Source organism: Zonotrichia leucophrys, chromosome 8 (assembly GCF_028769735.1).
Source record: "Zonotrichia leucophrys gambelii isolate GWCS_2022_RI chromosome 8, RI_Zleu_2.0, whole genome shotgun sequence".
NCBI lineage: Eukaryota > Metazoa > Chordata > Aves > Passeriformes > Passerellidae > Zonotrichia > Zonotrichia leucophrys.
In genome coordinates this window covers 21065863-21085016 of record NC_088178.1, presented here as the reverse complement: position 1 = coordinate 21085016, position 19154 = coordinate 21065863, and the positions used below count along the sequence as shown (strand labels likewise).

Here is a 19154-nt window from a genome sequence, read left to right as displayed (position 1 = left end):
TGGTTTTTTTTTCTTGTGTTTCCAGCTTTTGTAGGGGAAGCACACAGGAACCCACTGCCCATTAGGGCCCGGGAGCAGGCTGGGATGCTGCCATTAGGGCCCGGGAGCAGGCTGGGATGCTGCTGCCCCGGGGAAGCTCCTGTTTCCATCACGGCCGGGGCTCCCCGGGCATCACAGGTTTTCCGATGGAGGCCCCGGCTGGGGCTGCCGGAGCTGAGTCAGCGTCTGAGGGCCGTGTGTGTGTGCGTGTGTGTGTGTGTGTGTGTGGGTGGGTGGAGGCAGCCGGAGCGCAGGGAGGCCCCACGGGACCGGCCTGGGCTGACGTGACAGACGGGGCTGTCCCGGGATTCCCCACAGAGGGACAGGGGGACCTGCCAGCACTGAGAACTGCCATCGCTGCTCCGGCTCCCCGCTGCCTCTGGAGAGTTCCGGGGCAAGGGGATGGATGGAGCCCACAGCCCGCGTCCTGCCGAGGCTGAGGCACCTCCTCTGCAAGAGATGGAGCCTGGGAGCAGACCTGTGACGGTGCTCACAGGGGTCTTAGGATGAGGGAAGAAACGAGAATGTTGACTCCATGTTTCAGAAGGCTTGATTTATTGTTTTATGATATATCTTACATTAAAATTATACTAAAAGAATAGAAGAAAGGATTTCATCAGAAGGCTGACTAAGAATAGAAAAGAAATTATAACAAAGGCTTGTGACTGACCGAGACAGTCTGGACAGCTGGACTGTGATTGGCCATTAATTAGAAACAGCCACATGAGACCAAGCACAGATCTACCTGTTGCATTCGACAGCAGCAGATAATCATTGTTTACTTTTTGTTCCTGAGGCCCCTCAGCTTCTCAGGAGAAAAAATCCTAAGGAAAGGATTTTTCATAAGACATGTCTGTGACACAGACCCATCACCTGCAGCTGGGGTCCCCTGTGGGGTCCCATCTCAGTCACAGGTTGTGCCAAAACTGATCTGGGGCAGTGGGAGGAGCTGAGGTTTAAGGTCACCAGCCTGTTGGACCTGGGGAAGGGGAGGCTCTGGGGTGAATTCCCGACTGCCTGCAGCTAGTTTGGTGGAGTTATAGGAAAAGGGAGTCAGGCTCTTTGGAGACATGTACAGTAAAATCATGAAAGGCACACAATGCAAGCTGCATCAAGGGAAATTCCATCTAGCTACTGGGAAACTTTTTTGCCCTTGTGCATGTGGTAAAATATCACAGGAGCCCAGAGAGGCTGTGGGATCTCTGTTCTCCATGATACTCAGCCCTGGCCTGGTCCCCCCCACCCTTTTGTGGCATGCAGAGGTGCCCAGCAACATCAGGAGCAGGGGAGCTGAACCCAGCTGCAGGCTCACATCTGCACCAGGGCACTGCTGTGTGCCCTGCTGCGTGCCTGCACGCAGTGCCTGGGCTGCAAGAGCAGCACAGGCCAAGCACTGGGGTGCAGACAAGCTCCCCAGGACTGGGGTGACAGCCCTGACCCCCTCAGGAGTGGGGCTTTCCCATCCCTCTGCACAGCTCTGAAAAGCATGGGGCTACAGCCACCGAGGAGGAGTATGGCTCTTTGGTGCATGTCCCTGCCCTTGATGGCATGCCATGCCTTTTGATGGCTTTGACTTAGGGAAAGATTTTTTTTTTCTTATTTTTTTAAGTATCCATGCCATATCCCTAATATCTTGCCCTCAAGGTTTTGCCTTCCCCATTGACTTTTTCCCCTGCATTTGCAACATCTGTGAGCTTAGTGTTGGCATGTTTTGGTCCTTTGCAATGCAGCTGATTTCCTCACAGCCTATTTTTTGAAGACACTAAAACTCCCGATTTTCTGGGTTTTTTTCTGTTTTTCTTCAATTGCATTTCATTTGATCCTATCTCTTTTCCAGATGGTTTGTAAGCCTTTCTTTTTGCGTTGACAAGATTCCTTTTCTCTTCCCGAAGAGAAATTGCAAGGGGGTTCTACTACTTGTGTCTGAGCGCGGTGGTATGCGCTGTTTTTGATGTTTAACTACAGAGGCTTGCTATCGATGTCAAACTGAGAGCGACAATGTTTCACAAGATATTTTTTTTTGCAGCATCGGGGGCAGATAGAAAGTTGATTTGGTGGAAATGTTTTCACACGGCAGTCTTTTTATAGGTGACTTGGTTTACTACAAGCCAAGCAGCAAGGCTTTTTATCAGAGTGTAACTGCACAGTGCTAACAGAATTTTCTTAATTTTTTTTCTTGTTTTTCTAAAATGTTTTCAATTTTATGCATTCGTTGTGTCAAATTATCTTCTAGTGTTTTTCTTAAAGCATTGACCTGTAAATTTGTAAGATTTTGTGAACTTATGAGTCTGCTGCAAGCTCTTAGCATTTGCGTGACTATTGGAGGCTGATTTGGCAAAGTTAAAATAATTTTTCTACATTCATCGGTAGCATTTAAAAAAGCAAGGTTTTGATTAATATAGGAACGGGTCTGTTCATCTGGACATTGCCTTTCAACTGCTTGAGTTAATTTATCTAGAAATGAACTATAGGATTCTGCTTTACTTTGTTTAATCAGCGGATAAGAATTTACATGTGTGCTAGCTGGCTCTACTGAAAACAAGGTTTCTTTGCAGCATCTTTAATGTTTGCTAATACAGGGCAAGGCAAGTTTACTGCTTGATTTTCTGCTCTATGGTGAGGTGGATCACTTGCTAATTGAACAACATCTAAATCTGCATAATCAATATCTGCGTATTTTTCAACTAACTTATTAAGAAGTTTTTTCCATTGTAATTCTCATAGTAGGTACTGTGAATTGGTTAAAATCAGAGAAGTCACATTTCGACAGTCAGCAGGGACTAAATCATAAGAATTAAAAGTACTTTTCAGCACATTGTTAAAACAGGGAGAAGAGAACCTGCTTTCTTTCAAAGCTTGACGTAATTCCTTTATGTCACTGTGAGTGAGTCTTTCGTATTGTGGGTCACGATCATTACGACCATTACTTACAGGTAATGCAAGGAGTTGTTTCTTTGAGTCTAAATCTTTTTCTAATTTTTGATTAATGTAAGACCAATTAGGCAACTTTAATGGGAAGTCAGAACTGACAGTTTCACTGACAGCAGCTGTTCCGAGAACCCTGCCAGTGTCCGAATTCTTGGCAGGGACGTTGCTGCAGCGACAAAGTTTCTTGGGATATGGACAGAAGAACACGCTCTTGAATTCTTGGCATGGACACCTAAACAACACGCCTTTCTCGGAGCCCTGCCATGAGGGACAGAGGAGGGCTCGGCCAAACAACACGCCTCTTTCGAAGCTCTGCCAAAAGGGGCCGGGCAAAGGGCGTGTTCTCTGGACTCTGGAGGAAAGAGAAGATTCGAACTCTTTTTGGTAAAGCGACCTTGGGTTTGTGCTTTTGAGAATCTCTGAAGAATAATGGCATGTTTCACAAAGTCACTTTGCCCGTGAAGATTCAGCTGGAGAACAGCTAACATTAGACTGAGAATTTAACACTCTATATTTTCTCTCAACAGAAAAAAAAAAAAAAAAAAAAAAAAAAAAAAAAAAAAAAAAAAAAAAGCTTGTTTCTCTCTAGAAACTTTTCGAAAATCTCTTGCTCTTTCTTCAAGCCTCTGCCCGGGCAGAGTCTTCCTAGTTTGGCTAAATTCCTGGCTATTGCCTGCTGCATTTGTCTTCCCTCTGCTTTGTCTTGTGAACGAGCTCCACTCACTGCTATTTCATCTTGTACCTCAAAAGGCTGGTGAATAACAGAAAAACCTGGCTGAGGCTTATTTGAACTATTTACCAAAAAAGAACTCTCCAAATCACAAAGCACCTTACCTGCTTGAACTGAATCTGAGGGGTTGCCTTCTTGGAAAAGGAAAACAGTGACAGGAGTGACCCCCACAGCCCCCCGACTAGACAAAGCAGACTCTAAAACAGCTTCAGCTGCTCTTGCTGTTACAATTTCAGAACACATAATTCTTTTATCACAAAACCTCTGCAAATTCACATCTCCCCCCTCCACGTCGCTTACACTTGCCTCCAAACAAATTTCACGAACTCTTACATTCTCGGAACACAACAAAAATTCTGAACGCTTTTCCTGACATGGAAAGAGTTCATAATTTCCCGGAGGGGTGCTAGAGAGATTATTTTCTGCCGCAGGGACACAGAGAGACCCGAGGGAAACAGAAGATACGACCCAATCTGAAAGCCGTTCTGGTTCCCAGTTTCTGGAGGACGGGATGCAGCCAGCATTTCTGGGAGAAGCACCGGACGAATAAGCAGGGAGAGAATCATCCTGACCGAAACCCAAAAATTTCTTTGAGAGGGACGCAGGCTCAATTTTACTTGGATTTAAAGAGTCTGAGCAAGATATTTTGTTTTGTGGTTCAGAACTCTCTTGGTGGTTGGACACTTGAGTGAGCTGGGAAGGAAGAACCAGCACCAGCAGGGCCAAGGCACTCCAGGAACTGAGGCACAAGTACTGCACACACTCAGCCCATGTCCCATCTTACTCAACTCCACAGTACTCAAGCAAAGAGCTGTTGGTACACTCCATGTGCCTCAGTTCACCCAATTCACCCCATAATGCGCACACATGCACTTTCAGGGTGTGAAAACAGAGCTCCCCTCTCCAGCACAGGGGGATGTAGTGCTCATGTCTGACTCTGCTCCTCCTTACGGGCCTGGGACTTGTGTGGGATGGAGGGAATTCATCAGGGGTGCAGCGATGGAGTGCAATGCTGGCCCTTTGGTCCCCATCCGGCAGGAGTGTGCACTCTGCTTCCTTTCCCCAGTGGAGCTGGCAGCTGCACCCAGCCGGGCAGAGCCCTCTCCCCATCCCAGGAGAGAGGCAAACTCAGCAGAGCCCAGCACAGCCCTTCTGCAGGAGCTTGGGAGGCTGATGATGGAGCAGGGACAGGACTGGAGGGACACGGACAGGACTGGAGGGAGACATGGCTTCGGGCGGGGCAGAGGGAGAGGCTGGGAAGGGGCATTCTTTCTGGGGAATGGAGAGGGGAAGGATGATGAAGGAGGGGCAGAATAAGAGGGGATCCCGGGTTGATGGACTGCAGGGGAGCTGGGTCGAGCGAAATTTGTGGGTACCGCTGCACAGGGCGGCCGGAGGGTCCATGGCTGGCGGGACCCCAGCGAGGGAACGGGGCACGGGGGGCTGAAGGGCGGCCATGGGCCGGGCGGGCCGGACGGCGGCGGGGCCGGTGCTGGGGCGGGATGTGGCGGGGCCGCCCCGCGGCGAGGCGGAGCCGGCGGCCGCGCCCGGTGGGAGCGCGGCGGGAGCGGAGCAGCCCCGGAGGATGGGGCGAGCGGCGGCAGGTGAGGCCGGGCAGGGCACGGGGGCACGGCCGCAGCTCCGGGGTCGCTCGCTGCCCGCGGGCACCCTGCCGGAGCAGCGGGAGAGGCAGCCCCGGGCTGGCGGGGTCGGTGGCACTGCAGGACGGCGCGGGAGGAGGCGAGCGGGTCCTTTCGCGGAGGGGAGGAGAGGTGGGGTTCAGTTCCCCCGCCGGGAAGGCTGGAGAAAGGGAGCGGGAGGGCACAGGGAGTCACAAGGAGTCACCGTCCCCTCCGCTCTCCCCGCAGACGCCGGGCTGGGCACCGTGTCCCTCTGGGGCAGCCTCCTGCTCGCTGCCGGCCTTGCCCTGGACCCAGCACCGCCTGTCTGCAACTGCTCCGAGCCCATGGACTACCAGGCTTTCCAGGAGGCTCCGCTCCCCGAGAGCTGCTGCCTCAACTTCACCAGCTCCAACATCACCCACCTGGACTGGGGAGCACTGGTGGGGGTGCAGGGGCTGCGGGAGCTCTACCTCTCCCACTGCAGCATCATGGCCATCAGCAACGCACAGGGAGCCCCTCCTGCCTTGGAAATATTACACTTGAGTCACAACCTGCTGGAAAGTCTCCCTGGAAGCTTTCTAGAAAACGCCCCTAATTTGAGGGTTCTTTATCTGGACAGCAACCAGCTTCAGGAGCTGCCCAGGTCCTTCCTGAAAGCATCTTCCCAGGTGCAGGAGGTCTACCTGGGCTTCAATGCCCTCACCTTCCTTCCTGCCAGCCTCCTGAAGCCATCTCTGCTCCAGCTTCAGCTCTCCAACAACAGCTGGGACTGCAGCTGTGCTCTGCTAACCACCCTGGAGGGCTGGTCCAGCCAGGCTGCCGAGGTGATCTGCCACACCCCAGAGCAGTACCACGGTGTGGGCCTCCAGAGCATCCCCCGGGAGGAGCTGTGCCGCTCGCACGGCCTCACCGCCCTCTTCATCTGCCTGCCCCCCCTCCTCATCCTCACCAGCGTCACTTGGTGCTTCTGCCGGCAGAAGAAAAAGACCAACTACAGCCTTCAGAGCAGGTCCCAGAGCCAGCGGGCCGCGGCAGAGAGGGGCAATGTGCCACTGTCTGCAGAGCCCCACCACTATGTCCCCTACGAGCTGCCTGCTGCTCCCTCCAAGGCTGAGAAGAAAGTGCTGCTGGGGAAACAAGCCGTGCTCCAGCCCTTTGTGGATCCACTGGAGAGCGGCAGGGACCTCTATGAGGAGGTGGAGATCCAGGTGGGATCCCCCAGCAGTTCCCAGGTGCCATCCCATGAGGGGCAGCTGGGCACCCCAGCAGCAAGGGCAGAGGAGCTGGGCAGGGAGCCAGAGGGGGACACTGTCAGCGTGAGCGAAGTGCTGAAGGACTCTGCCGACCGGGAGAAGATCTACATGAGCCAGACAACCAGCTACTACAACCTGGTACCTGGCATCGAGCTGGAGGACTCAGACAACCTGGAGTATGAGACCATTGACCTGCACTGATGCCAGGACTTGGGCTGTGTCTGGACACACAGCAGGATGGCAGGGGCTGGGCAGCAGTGAAAGCCACCAGAGCAGGAGAGGCACGAGTTGTCCCGCCATGGCTGACAGTGGCTGTTTGCAAAGCTGCACTGCAAATACCCATCCCTTGCCCTGTGCTACCGTGTCAACCCCTGGCTTGCCATGTGCTGCAAGGCTGCTTCAGGCTCTGGGGACCCTCGAACAGGCTGGTGGTGCCTGAGGAAGGATGTGCAGAGAAGGTGGGGGCTGGTTTTGGGGATCAAGCGATGATGTTGTGGGTGCCAGACCCACTGACCAGAGCTTCCTCTCCTGCTGGAGCCAGATGGTGTCTGGCACAGACCTGCTGCTCTCCAGCCTGCAGGGAACATGGTCTGGAGACATGAAACAGGGCTGGCCCTGCCTGTGTTGTCTGCAGGGAGTGTCCCATTTGGATGGGGTGCCCTGGGCCTGTCAGGGGAAGCCTGTGGTGGCTCTGCCTGCTGTCCACCCCACACTCCACAGTGGCACAGGGACTTGAAACAGTCAATGCATGCGTGGTGCTTCATGGTGTGTGTGACGTGCACACACAAACAGGGCGGCATCAGAGGGGGCCCTTTGCAGACAGCCCTGTAGGACCCAGCTCTCAGTAAGAAATATATCATTTTACTCCTGGCACTGTGGCTCCTTCCCTTTGTGCTTTGGGGTACTGGGGAGCCAACAAGTGGGATGTAGGGAGTGCAGGGATGGTGGACTTCACTCCTACCCCATCTACCCTCCCCTGCCCTGGGTGATGGCCCAGTGAGGGTCTTGCCCAGCATGCCTGGAGCCTCTTTGTTGCTCTGGCAGAGCAGAGCTGGGCACTGGCTAAACGCCAGCAGAGCCTTTGCTTTGTATCAGGATTTACAACAGGGGTGGGGAAGGTGTCAGCCTGCTGTAAATGCCACAGATCCTGAACAAAGCAAGAATTTGTGGGGCTCCTGGGAGCAGGGCAAAGGCTGGGGGTGCTGTGAGTCACTGCTCAATACAGGCACTCCCAGCAAGTCTCACCCAAGGTGCTCCAGCCCTTCTCTGCACATGGGGGGCCACCCTCGAGTGCTGCTCCTCCTGCCCGGGGGGACATTGTCCAGGCTGGAAGCTGCATTGGCCACCCTGTGTGCTGTGGAGCTGCGCTGGGCACGGTGCCCAGGCAGGAAGGGAGGGAGCTGGGCAGGGCAGGACGCGGCGCTCCGGCCGGCAGAGGAAGTGGTGTTTCCTGCAGAGTGCTGTGCTGTGGGGCTTCCAGCAGCCCATGGAGGGACTGCTCAGCACCAGCCCCACATGGCCTGGGGACAAGGATGGGATGATTTTCCTTCATGTCTCCTGCCACTCATGGATGTTTCCCTGTTTTATATCCAGCTGGACTTCTTCCTTCCCTGCTCCCTCCTGGGTCCTGGGAAAGTATCCCAGCTTTTAATATCCCTCCATCACTCTCTGCCAAGTACTGCAGTGTACCCTGGCTCATGCCACCCCCACAGGGACAGAGGGATCAGAAGCTGCCACAGGACTCCAGCAGAACAGGCTGGGTTGGCAGCTGTCTCCAGGGGCTGCAGCGCATCCCATGGCTGCAGGTTTTGACTAGGGCTAACAACAGCTGCATTTTTCACCTGTGCTCTAGAAATGCCTGCAGCCCTTCATGGGTGCCCCCTCTGCTCATGTACCCTGGGGTCCCGTTCCCAGGGCTGCTGGGAATGATGCAACATCCTGTCCTTTCCCTCTTTCTCATGAAGCCTAAATTCGGATGCCATGGCTGATGCAAAGGGAGTGACTCAAATCATCCCACTGGGTCTTGTTCAGCCCTTGCTCTGGTACCTGCAGTCCCTGCCCAAATTTCTGACAGGTGGCAGGGAGGTGTGACCAAACCCAGTGTTCTGTTTGTGACAGCCCTGACACACTCAGACACGTTCCCCCTAAGAATATTAGTTTAAAAGTTCCCTTTCCTGCAAGTTGCCCTTCCTTCAAAGCCCCCAAATTCCTTCAACAAGCCAGCCCTGCTTCTCCTCCATTGCCTTCCAGGTCACTGCTGGACCTATTGAAGTGTAACCACAAGGTCATTTCCTGGGTTGGATCATGTCCTGTGAAAATACCCTGAAGTTAATACTGTGTGAAGCTGAGAGAGCCACTCAACAGCAAGGAGCAGACATCCCACAGCCTGCACCACTTTGGGAGTGAAGTGCCACACACCCAGCCAGCTGCCACTGCTGTTCCCATGTCACACCTAAAGTGCAGCTCCGGGTGCCACTTTCGTTCCCATGGGCAGTTGCCCTTGGCAGCTATGTTTCTCAGAGTAGTAACTTTGTAAACAGCACACACTGATGAGCCATAATCCTGTTCATCAGGGGACAGGTTTATAATCCTGCTCTGACACCAGGCCGGCATTTGCTCCATAAAGCTGAGTTTCTCCATCAGTACAAAGTTCCCTAGAAACAGCCTGAGTGCTGTTTGCACTCTGTGGAGGATGACGGGAGAGAAGAAACACTCGGAGGAAGTGGCTGTGACACAGCCCTGCCAAGTGCGCTTATCGCCTCCACCCCACCTCTCTGGAAAGCAGGGAAAGTTTACACCGGATCACTATGGAGAAGGAATGTGCTTGTGAAAACATCCCACCCAGCCCAGATCCCACTGCCAGGGACTCCTGGACTGCAGGGGCACCAGCTGGGCTCAGCTCTGCTCACAGTGCCCACGGGCACTGACCCAGTCTGTGAGGGGCTGCCAGTGCACACCCACGGCCATCAGAACAGGTACCACCGTTCTGCAATGCTCAGCTCTGGTACTGACTCATGCTCACCTCCCTGCCAGCAGCACAGCACGAACCCACACTCCCCAGGCACTCGCCCAGGGCACCTCCCGAGTTACACTTTGCAAACAAGGCACAGCATCACAGGAAAAAAAAAAAATTTTTTATAACAAAATAACAAAAATTAAACTCCTTCCCCCAAAACTATTTGGCGGGACAGAGTTGCATTTTTGAAGCATGAGACTTAGGTCTCACCACAACTCTCCGTGGGGCAAAATGATCATGGACCACCTCCCTTCAGTTCAGAGGTAGTAATTGTGATGCTGGGGCTGCAGGAAGCCTGATTTGCACCAGTGATCCAATGGATAAACAAGGCTTTTGTGAAAATACACAAATGGGATTAAGTGTGCAGTGTGTGCACCAGACAGGCACAAAGTGTGTGAGCCTGGCCTGCCCCATGGCACAGGACCAGCCCTCAGATGGGCTCCTGACTTCCCCCAATACCTGCACAAAGAGCAACTATTTTCAGAGATTTACTTTCCTTAAGGACAGGAGCCTTTAGGAAAGATATCACCAAAACACCCAGAAAAGCTTTTGTTCACCACAGCTTTTCAATTCCACCCAAGTGACAGGGCACAAAGCTGGAGTTTGTATCCAGCTTTCGAAAGGGACAGACCATGATGTGAGCCTGGCCCTTCTGCTAGAAGGAATTGATCTTGCACTGGAGTGAGACCAAGGAGGTCATCAGGGAAAGACCAGCTGGTCAGTGAGCAGTGCTACCTAGTTTGGTTAAAAGGTCCTGGGTCCTGCAGGGAATTGTACCACCAGGCAGGAAACATCAAAAGGAGCTGCTGGCTTGAACCAGGGGATGGGAGCTCACGTAATGTGGAAGGCAGAGTTACCAGCTGCAGAGGCTGAAGGTTTAACAGCCAAGTTTTTAGCCAGACCTAGCCCATTTCCCCACTGACCTCTCCAACACCCCAACTGCAGCACATGCTGATCTAACACGGAACAGGGAGAAAGTGTGCACAGACCTCAGGAGCTCCTAGGAACCCAGAACTTTCAATGAGAGTGCACACTTGCACACACCTCCTGCTCACAGGTTTCCAATACTGGACATTCCCCACTTCTGCGAAATCTGATAACTTTTTCACACACACTTGGTCCTGCAAGTCACTTAGAACCCACAGAGATGTTTTAGTTGAGCACATGCAGGGTCAAGTTTTGCCTGAAAATGTTAAAGGGCTCAGGGATTCCAAGAGTTCCATCTTCCTTCACATTTTACTAGGCAGATGGAGCTACAGAAGCCCTCTCCATACTGCATAGACAAATGAGCACAGAACCTGCTAGGGTAGAAGACTCTTGGTTTATTCATTCTCTTAGCACAATAGTTTTTATATTCATTTGCCTTTTCTGGCCTTGATCTTCCTCAAGTAGAACTCTAATTCCTTGCCTTCCAACACGTAGCCATCGGCTCGGCCACACTGTCCAGGTCTGGAGGCAATGCAGGCTGCAAGGAGAAGTCACGCAGTTAATAAAGTGTGGCAATTCCCCACCCAGGGCACACCCCAAAGAACACACCCTGCACGTGGCCTCCTGCAGCAGCACGGAGGAGCAGCTCAGCAGGCACTGGGTCACCAGGCCGTGTGCCTGGGCAGCACCTCTGCCTGGGGTACCGTGCTCGGGAAGCTGCAGTCCCTAGTGAAGTCCTCCTCAGATCTCCAAACTGTCATCGCTCGGGTTCAGCAGCAGAACTGGACAAAGGTCTCATCACCAGAAGACTTCAGAACACTCAACTGTTTGCCAGAGCTTCAAACATCAAAGCTCTCAGATGCCTGTGGCACATTTTTCTCACACACACCTGCTCATTTTGCTAGTCTTGAGCCCCTTTCTTTCTCAAAGCCCCAACAGGAATAACCAACTGCAGAAGCCTGGCTAGCCAGACTTCCCCATCCTGCCACAAGTGGGGTATCTCTGGAGAAGATAAAAGAACAAGTTACATTAATGCTGCCAGGGACTCACCAAGTAGCTTTCCTTGCTGGAACTGCTCCTCAAGAATACTTGCTATCTTGGCATTCTTCTTTCGCTCATCATATTTTTTCTGGATCTTCTTTGAACGCTTCTTGTTCAGTATTTCCTCCTCTTCAGGAGTCTAAACCCAAGACCAAAAGCAAAAGAAATGGTTTAACAAATAGCCACGTTCCACTAACACAGATGTTTTCCACTACCATGAAGGAAGCCCTTGTATTCTCAACACTGTACTGTTTTCAAAGTCATACCTGGCTGAGGTACAAATACTTTGATCTCACAGAACCAGGTTCTGCATTTTACTTTTGAGACCAAGTAATTCAACATTGCTAACCAGAGTCACTGCTGACAAATGAGCACATTGCCCTAGGGAAGGCTGTTCTCAAGTCAGTGAAACTGCAAAGGTTTCCCTGGTGAACCACTCCTACAAAAAGCAGTGAATACTCTTTCCCTCTGCAGAAATAATGAAAGCATTTGGGTGTGGTGCAAGTCCAGGCAGACGAGCTCTCCCCCTGCTTCTGCACTACACAGCACCCAAATGAGAACTGCTTTGCTTTTAATGCAAGGATTAATCTGAATGCTACATGTGGGGTTTTAAATACCTTCTAGCAGTCTAGGGTTTGATTCTTAGACTAATGGCTCAGTGTAGTTTCAAGACACTTAAAAACAGGCTGAAGTTCAATTACCAATCCCCAAGCTTCTCACCAAAGCAATCACTGCCCAGCACAAGAACCCAACCTACAAAGTCTTCCTCAGCATCCTAAATTGTCATCGCTCTCCCTTCAGTAGCAGAACTGGACAAAGGTATCATCATTAGAAGACAAAGATCTTGACAGTCAGGTCCTTGTGCACAAATGGGTGTAATGCTTCCAGGAGAGCTCCTGCTACTGAGCACTCCATTAAGAGAGCCAGACTTATCCTGGGAACCTATGGGAACACAACTCAGATAAGCACTGCTGGGTACCCAGCCCTATTCTGGCAGGCAGTGTCTGTCCAGGATGGGTGAGTGCCTCTGGCAGGGCAGGCTGCAGTGCCAGGAGCCCAAAGGAGAAGCCCAGGCGTACCAGCTTAGCGCCCTTCTTGCGTCCCAGGGGCAGGGCATAGTGTGCCTCGTACCACTGCCGGTACGGGGTGCTGTCGATGAGCACGATGCAGTTCTTCACCAGCGTCTTCGTCCGCACCAGCTCGTTGTTGGAAGCGTTGTACACAACGTCAATAATTCTGGTCTTGCGAGTGCAGCCTTTCAAGAGAAGAGCATGAGTTCAGACCTACAGGGATCAGACAGCTGAGTATGCAGCTCACTGCATCTCACACATATCCTTGAAATAACTTTGCACTCAACACCCCATTCAGTATCTTCCAGCCTGCCTGGCATTGAATTAAATTTAACTAGAAGATGCATCTCTTTTTCATCCGTCAAACTTTCTGTTCTTAGGACAGAAATCTACACCTGGAAATGAAATCCCTCCTACATGAAAAACCAGGATCAGCAGCCTTGCTGGAACTAATCTCTAAAGCACCTAAGCAATCCTAGAAAGTAACTTTCCAGACTAGCAAGATGAGCAGATGCCAACTAACACTGCCCACAGCATTCAACGCTGTATGCACTTGCTAGAATTAAACTAAGCCATACTGAGTGGGACTGCCCTGCAACACATCTCAGAAACCATTTCTACAGGATGATGGTCTATGAGTAAATTGAGAAGCAAAGCTGGTGTTTACATCCTTCCAAGACCCACCTGAAGCATGCAGCCTTAGCTACTAGATGTGACTGTTCAGTAATCACCTTCCCTGAAAACAGCCCTGCACATACACAAAGATCATGCACAAGGCGGGTTTTCCCCCTTCACTCACACACCTTGTCCATGCTGCAAGGTGCACTCAGCCTCCTCACATGAGCAATGCACATGTGTAATAACACTTTTCACTGCACAGACAATGCTCTGAGATAACTGAAAGCATGGCCTGTCCCCCCACACCATGCAGGTCACTAAGCCACCACCCTCCTTACTGCTGTTGTACCATCCTACTCTGCACTCAACACTGACTGGGCTCAGGCTCAAGTGATACTGCTGTCAGCTTGTAAAGCAAAGAAAACCCACCTTGCTCAGGGAAAATATGACAGAATCCCCCTCTTGCTTCTGGGCTTCCCACTTTTGCTTAGCAAAGCAGAAATATTAAATTGCACATGCTAATGTAACACTGTTCTAGGGTCAGGCCTTCTCACAAGTATCCTAAGTACCTTTCTCTGTTGCTCAACATCACTTAACTCTTAGTAACCATATTCACCGAGGAACAAAACTTGCGTTTCTGAAGAACTACCCATATATAGGATTTAAGCCCCTTCTTAGTCCCCCTCCCCCATAAAAAGTTATGGTAAGCATGTCACTCAGTGTAACTATGACACTCCTATCACTGCGAACTTAGTGGAAATCCAAGTCCCCTAAGGCCACATAAGGTCAAAGTTATCATCACCATGCATGCTGCTTCAGCTGCCAGCTCCAGGATGCTCGATCCAAGCCCACAAACCCATGCTTGCATCCCTCCACTCTGCAGCAGTACCACAGACCAGCACAGGTTTCCCTCCCACACAGCGGGCTCAGCACACACTTACATTCTGAGCCCCAGGAGAAGTTGCCAACATCCAAGCGAAGGGCTCGGTACTTCTTGTTTCCGCCCCGAACCCTCACGGTGTGAATCCGGCGCGGGCCAATCTGCAGTCAGAAACAAACACCGGGCTGCTCTTAGTGCTGGAATGCTGCACAGCCCCCACAGGAGCCCGGCACAGCCCCAGCCTCCAAGGCAATGTGGTCAGTGTAACTATGACAAACCCCGGCATCGGCAGATACAGTAAATGACCAGAACGGCCTGTTGCATCTACCTAAGGTGAAAGCTTCATCACTCCAATTGCCTTTTATTGCAAAAATGTATCGGCAGAGGAACAAACACCACCTTTTAGAGAAGTAGGATCAGATATTCAACCCCACACCAAACAGCAAGAATTCAAACCTCTAACAGGTTTAAACAGCACAGAAGTAGCAACTCGACTTGGAAAACACAATTCTGACCAACTTCACCCAATCGCTCACCTTAGTGTTGGCGGGAGGTCGCCCCAACTCATACTTCCTCTTCTTATGGTAGGGCTTCCTCTTGCCCCCAGTCTTGCGACGCTTGTGCCAGTTATCCCGGGAGATACCTGCATGGAGGGCAGCGTGGTCAGAGGGTGCCACCAGCCCAGCCGGCTGCAGCAGCGGGGCGCGGCTCTGAGTCCTCAGCTCTCCAAGGTTGGTATCCGCACAGTGCACTCAGCCTTATGCAGCAGTTAGAGAAGCTTCATCATTGATACTCAGACCTGCCCCGAGCACATCCCTTCCAGCAGAGCTGTACAAGCAGACAGACCCCCTCATCCGTGCTCTCTTTGGGAAGCTGCCTCCCAACGTACCTCGCGTGCTGGGCGCTCTCTGGGAAGCGCCCGATGCCGATCGACAGGCACACTACAGCCATCATCCTACGCTACTGGCAGGATTAGGAAGGGACCCCCATCCCACCTGTCCGCTGAGCCCCTACGAGAAACACCCCAAATCAACTCAGCCTGCTGAGTCCCCAACGGGGACCATCTCTGCAGAACACGCCACCTCCCGCAAGGGCCCAAGCTGCCAACTTGTGCAGTGTTCCACAATGCCACCCCGCATCCCCCGCGATGGGCCCACTGAACCCTGTTCCACCTCACCCGCATCTGCTCATCTGCAGCAGATACCGGGAGCGAGCCCAGTGCTCAGGATCTGCAGGAAATTAAGGCGCAGCGAGACGAGGCCGCCCACCCTCATCATCCACCAGCCGCCATGTTGGGCCCGCTCACCCTCCCCCCGCCAGCGGCTCGGCAATACCGCAGCCGCCCCCGATGGCGGACGGTGTAGGCCGTCGGCAGTCCCTGCTTGCCACCCGGTGGGGGACCGGGGCGGATGCGGTGGCGCAGGGGGCGGATGGCGGCGGATGTCAGCAGGCCCCGGGTCCCTTCACTCACCCATGGTGCGGCACCGGCGGAAAGAGGCGGGGCGGAAGCGCGCGGGGCGGCTTGGCGGGGCGAGCTCTCGCGATGTGATGACGTCACCGCGCCGCCAGAGCGAGGCGCGCGCCGTTGCCTGGAGACGCGGCGGCGCCGAGGGGAGCCGGCGGACAATGGCGGCAGCTGCCGTGCTGGGCCCGCGGGCAGAGCCGCCCCGGCAGCTGCCGCCATTGTCAGGGGTCCGTCTGCCGCAGGCCCGTCCTGTTTGTACGGCGGGTCACCGTGCGAACGCCTCCAGGCAGGAACGGCAGAGGACCGTTCGAACGTCTCCAGTCAGGGCTCAGGGCCCGGCGTCCCGCGGCGGGGCTGAGCGAGCGCAAAAGCCCTCGCGCGCACGGGCTGCGGGTCGAGATAGCCTCATTAGCATATGCACATTAGTATTCTGGTTCATTTGCATGGCCCTTGCGCAGCGCTTGGCTCATTAGCATATCCCCTATTAGTATTCAGATTTATTCCTGTACCCAGGGTGCATCGCGCGCCGGCGGAGCGGCCCCTGCCGCGCTTTCCGCGGCTGCTCCCCGGTACCGCCGGTGTCCGGGCGCGGGCTGGATCCCCGTCTGTGCCGCGGGAACAGGCTGGGGCGGCGGGAGAGCCAGGCAGCATGCCCCCAAGTCGCCGTGTCCTGGAGAGGGACAGCCGAGGGACGGTCTGTGCGCGAGGGCGCGTCTTGGCATACTCTGGTTTCTCTTCAGATCGTATAAATCTTTCGCCTTTTACTAAAGATTTCCGTGGAGAGGAACAGGCACGAGTGTCGAGAAATTTTTTGAGGCTCCATTTCGGTGGAGCTACCCCTATTCCGGTTAAAAAACAGACTGAAATAAGAAAATTTTAACAGAAGCTGATAGCTGTCTATTCAGGTAGTATAAATTTAGTGAGGTAGACGTAATGGCATATGTAATGCCTTAACTAGCAAAAGTGGTAATTGAAGCCTCCGCCACCGTCCGTGTCCAGGTTTCATGGACGTTATACCCGGGTGGAGACAGGTGACAAACGCTGTCCCTCAGGGTTGTGTCTTGGGACTGGCTGGGGCTTTTAATATCAGTGACACAGACAGAGGGAGTGAGTGCACCCGCAGCCAGTTTACAAGCTGAGTGGTGTGAGTGACACACCTGAAGGACAGGGTGCCGTCTAGGACGACCTGGATAAACTTGGGCCCACAAGAACCTCGGGAAGTTCATCAAGTCCAAGTGCCCTGCGCTGCCTCTGGGTCTGGACAATGCCAGACAAAAAAAAAAAAACAAACTGGGGAACACATGCTGGAAAACTCACTAAGACTAGGTCTGATGACAAAGAACAAGGGGTTCTTATGGGTGAAAAGCTGGACATGAACCAAGAGCAAGCAGTCGCAGCCCAGAAAGCCAAATGTATCCTGGACAGCAGGTCAGAGGAGGCAATTCTGCCCTTTCTTGATGAATCCAGCTCTCCAGTCCCCTATACAGGAAAGACACGGATATGTTGGAGTAAGCTTCTGGAGGAAGCTGTGAAGACGATCAGAGTGCTGGAGCCTCTCTCTTGTGAAGACAAGCTGAGACACCTGGGGTTGTTGAGCCTGGTAGAGAAAAGGTTTTGGAGAAATCTTACTGAGGCCTTCCAGTACTTAAAAGGGGCCTATAAAATAAAGAGAGAATGCCTTTACAAAAAGGCATGTAGTGACAAGGCAAAAGAGAACGCTTTAAAATTAAAAGAGGAGAGATTTAGGTTGAATATAAAAAGGAATTCTTTACTGTGAGAGTAGCAAGACACTGGAACAGGTTGCTCAGGGAAGTTGTGGCTGCCCTACCCCTGAAAGTGCTTAAGACCAGGTTGGATAGGTCTTTGAATGATCTGGTCTAGTAGAGATGTGCCTACTCATGGCACAGGGATGGGAACTACATGATCTTTAAGGTCCCGTCCAACCTAGACCATTCTGTGATTCTATTTTATTTTCCTTACAATTTTTAATTTAATACTACTTCGCTTTAATTATTAAACTCCTTATTCTCAACCCATGAGTGTCTCCCTTCTCTCCCTCCCGCGGGGTGGGAGCAGTCAGAGAGGGGCTCTACGGTGTCCCGCTGGGGTCAAACTACGCCGGGGAAGCGCCAGCCCTGCTGAGGTTGAGCTGCCCCGCCCCGTTACCGCCTGATTTGCATACCCAGGATGCCCCGCGGTGCCGCCGGTGTCCGGCCCCGCTGTGTCCGGTGCTGCGGCCGCTGCTCCGGGCTGTGGGGGCTGTCCGGTGTGTGCTCCCACCCGGGGCTAGACCGGGGCTGAGCGACTGGGAACGGCGCGGGGGGGAGCAATGCGTCGCCGTGACACGTGCGGGGGGAAGCAGATGGCGCCAACATCGGGGAAGGGCGTCGAGGCATACTCTGGTTTCTCTTCAGATCGTATAAATCTTTCGCCTTTTACTAAAGATTTCCGTGGAGAGGAACAGGCACGAGTGTCGAGGAATTTTTTGAGGCTCCATTTCGGTGGAGCTATCTCTGTCCTGGTTAAAAAAAGATGAATGAAACACGCCGGTAAGGTGCTCTCAGGGGTGTACATGGGCAGTGGCAGCTGAGAAAAATATAATGGGGAGTATAATGCATTAGCTAGCAAAAGTGAAAATTGAATCGTCCGCTGCCATCCGTGTCCAGGTTTTACGGACAGACTATAGGAATTAGGTGGATGGGTGCGGGTCAGGGCTCTATGGGCATTGACGTTATACCCAGGTGGTAACAAACGCTGTCCCTCAAGGCTGTGTCTTGGGACTGGCTGGGGCGTTTAATATCTTTATCGATGACACAGACATTGGGAATGAGAGCACCCGCAGCCAGTTTACCAGCTGAGTGGTGTGGGTGACGCACCTGAAGGACAGGCTCCCATCTCTCAAACCTCAACATTACTCTCAACCCATGAGTGTCTCCTTTCTGCCCCTCCCAGTGGGGTGGGGACAGCCAGCGAGGGGTTCTACGGTGTCCCGCTGGGGTCAAACCACTACGGGACGCGCCAGCCCTGCTAAGGTTGAGCTGCCCCGCCCCGTTACCGCCTGATTTGCATACCCAGGGTGCCCCGCGGTGCCGCCGCTGTCCGGCCCCGCTGTGTCCGGTGCTGCGGCCGCTGCTCCGGGCTGTGGGGGCTGTCCGGTGTGTGCCCCCACCCGGGGCTGGGTCGGGGCTGTGGGGCTGGGAGCGGCGCGGGGGCGATCCGTGTGTCGCCGTGACCGGTGCAGAGGGGAGCAGATGGTGCCAACGTCGGGGAAGGGGGTGGAAGCATACTCTGGTTTCTCTTCAGATCGTATAAATCTTTCGCCTTTTACTAAAGATTTCCGTGGAGAGGAACAGGCACGAGTGTCGAGGAATTTTTTGAGGCTCCATTTCGGTGGAGCTACCCCTATTCTGGTCAAAAATAGAAAAAACTTTTCCTTTGCAAGTTGTTTCACATCTGAAATGTGGAAAAACGTCACGTCTGCCTCCTACGCTGACAGTCATCACATCTGCCCAATCTCGGCGGGGTGTTCAGCCGCACCTTGATGTCCTGCTGGCCCCGAGCCCCC

General features: G+C 53.1%; 2 protein-coding genes and 8 non-coding genes across 10 annotated transcripts; 4 read left to right on the top strand and 6 right to left on the bottom strand.

Moving 5' to 3' along the window:
* The first annotated feature begins 5231 nt into the window (after nt 1-5231).
* On the top strand, nt 5232-7444 carry LOC135451042 (uncharacterized). Its single transcript, XM_064719864.1, has 2 exons — nt 5232-5301; nt 5566-7444. The coding sequence occupies exons 1-2, from the start codon at nt 5283-5285 to the stop codon at nt 6771-6773; spliced, it is 1227 nt and encodes a 408-aa protein (XP_064575934.1). The 5' UTR covers nt 5232-5282; the 3' UTR covers nt 6774-7444.
* Nucleotides 7445-10189: 2745 nt separating this feature from the next.
* On the bottom strand, nt 10190-10322 carry LOC135451392 (small nucleolar RNA SNORA35). Its single transcript, XR_010441307.1, has one exon. It is a non-coding gene; the product is annotated as a small nucleolar RNA SNORA35 (small nucleolar RNA).
* A 568-nt stretch (nt 10323-10890) lies between these two features.
* Nucleotides 10891-15832, bottom strand: RPS8 (ribosomal protein S8). Its single transcript, XM_064720216.1, has 6 exons — nt 15596-15832; nt 14661-14767; nt 14186-14285; nt 12636-12811; nt 11566-11695; nt 10891-11053 (listed from the first exon to the last, which is right to left on the bottom strand). Exons 1-6 carry the CDS (start codon nt 15597-15599, stop codon nt 10944-10946), a joined length of 627 nt encoding a protein of 208 aa, XP_064576286.1. The 5' UTR covers nt 15600-15832; the 3' UTR covers nt 10891-10943.
* LOC135451384 (small nucleolar RNA SNORD38) lies at nt 11252-11323 on the bottom strand. Its single transcript, XR_010441299.1, has one exon. It is a non-coding gene; the product is annotated as a small nucleolar RNA SNORD38 (small nucleolar RNA).
* Nucleotides 12319-12391, bottom strand: LOC135451383 (small nucleolar RNA SNORD38). The gene has a single exon (XR_010441298.1). It is a non-coding gene; the product is annotated as a small nucleolar RNA SNORD38 (small nucleolar RNA).
* Nucleotides 14377-14480, bottom strand: LOC135451385 (small nucleolar RNA SNORD46). Its single transcript, XR_010441300.1, has one exon. It is a non-coding gene; the product is annotated as a small nucleolar RNA SNORD46 (small nucleolar RNA).
* On the bottom strand, nt 14836-14920 carry LOC135451382 (small nucleolar RNA SNORD55/SNORD39). Its single transcript, XR_010441297.1, has one exon. It is a non-coding gene; the product is annotated as a small nucleolar RNA SNORD55/SNORD39 (small nucleolar RNA).
* A 477-nt stretch (nt 15833-16309) lies between the features above and the next one.
* Nucleotides 16310-16424, top strand: LOC135451395 (U5 spliceosomal RNA). The gene has a single exon (XR_010441310.1). It is a non-coding gene; the product is annotated as a U5 spliceosomal RNA (small nuclear RNA).
* A 1559-nt stretch (nt 16425-17983) lies between these two features.
* Nucleotides 17984-18098, top strand: LOC135451397 (U5 spliceosomal RNA). The gene has a single exon (XR_010441312.1). It is a non-coding gene; the product is annotated as a U5 spliceosomal RNA (small nuclear RNA).
* A 774-nt stretch (nt 18099-18872) lies between these two features.
* Nucleotides 18873-18987, top strand: LOC135451396 (U5 spliceosomal RNA). The gene has a single exon (XR_010441311.1). It is a non-coding gene; the product is annotated as a U5 spliceosomal RNA (small nuclear RNA).
* Nucleotides 18988-19154: the final 167 nt, after the last annotated feature.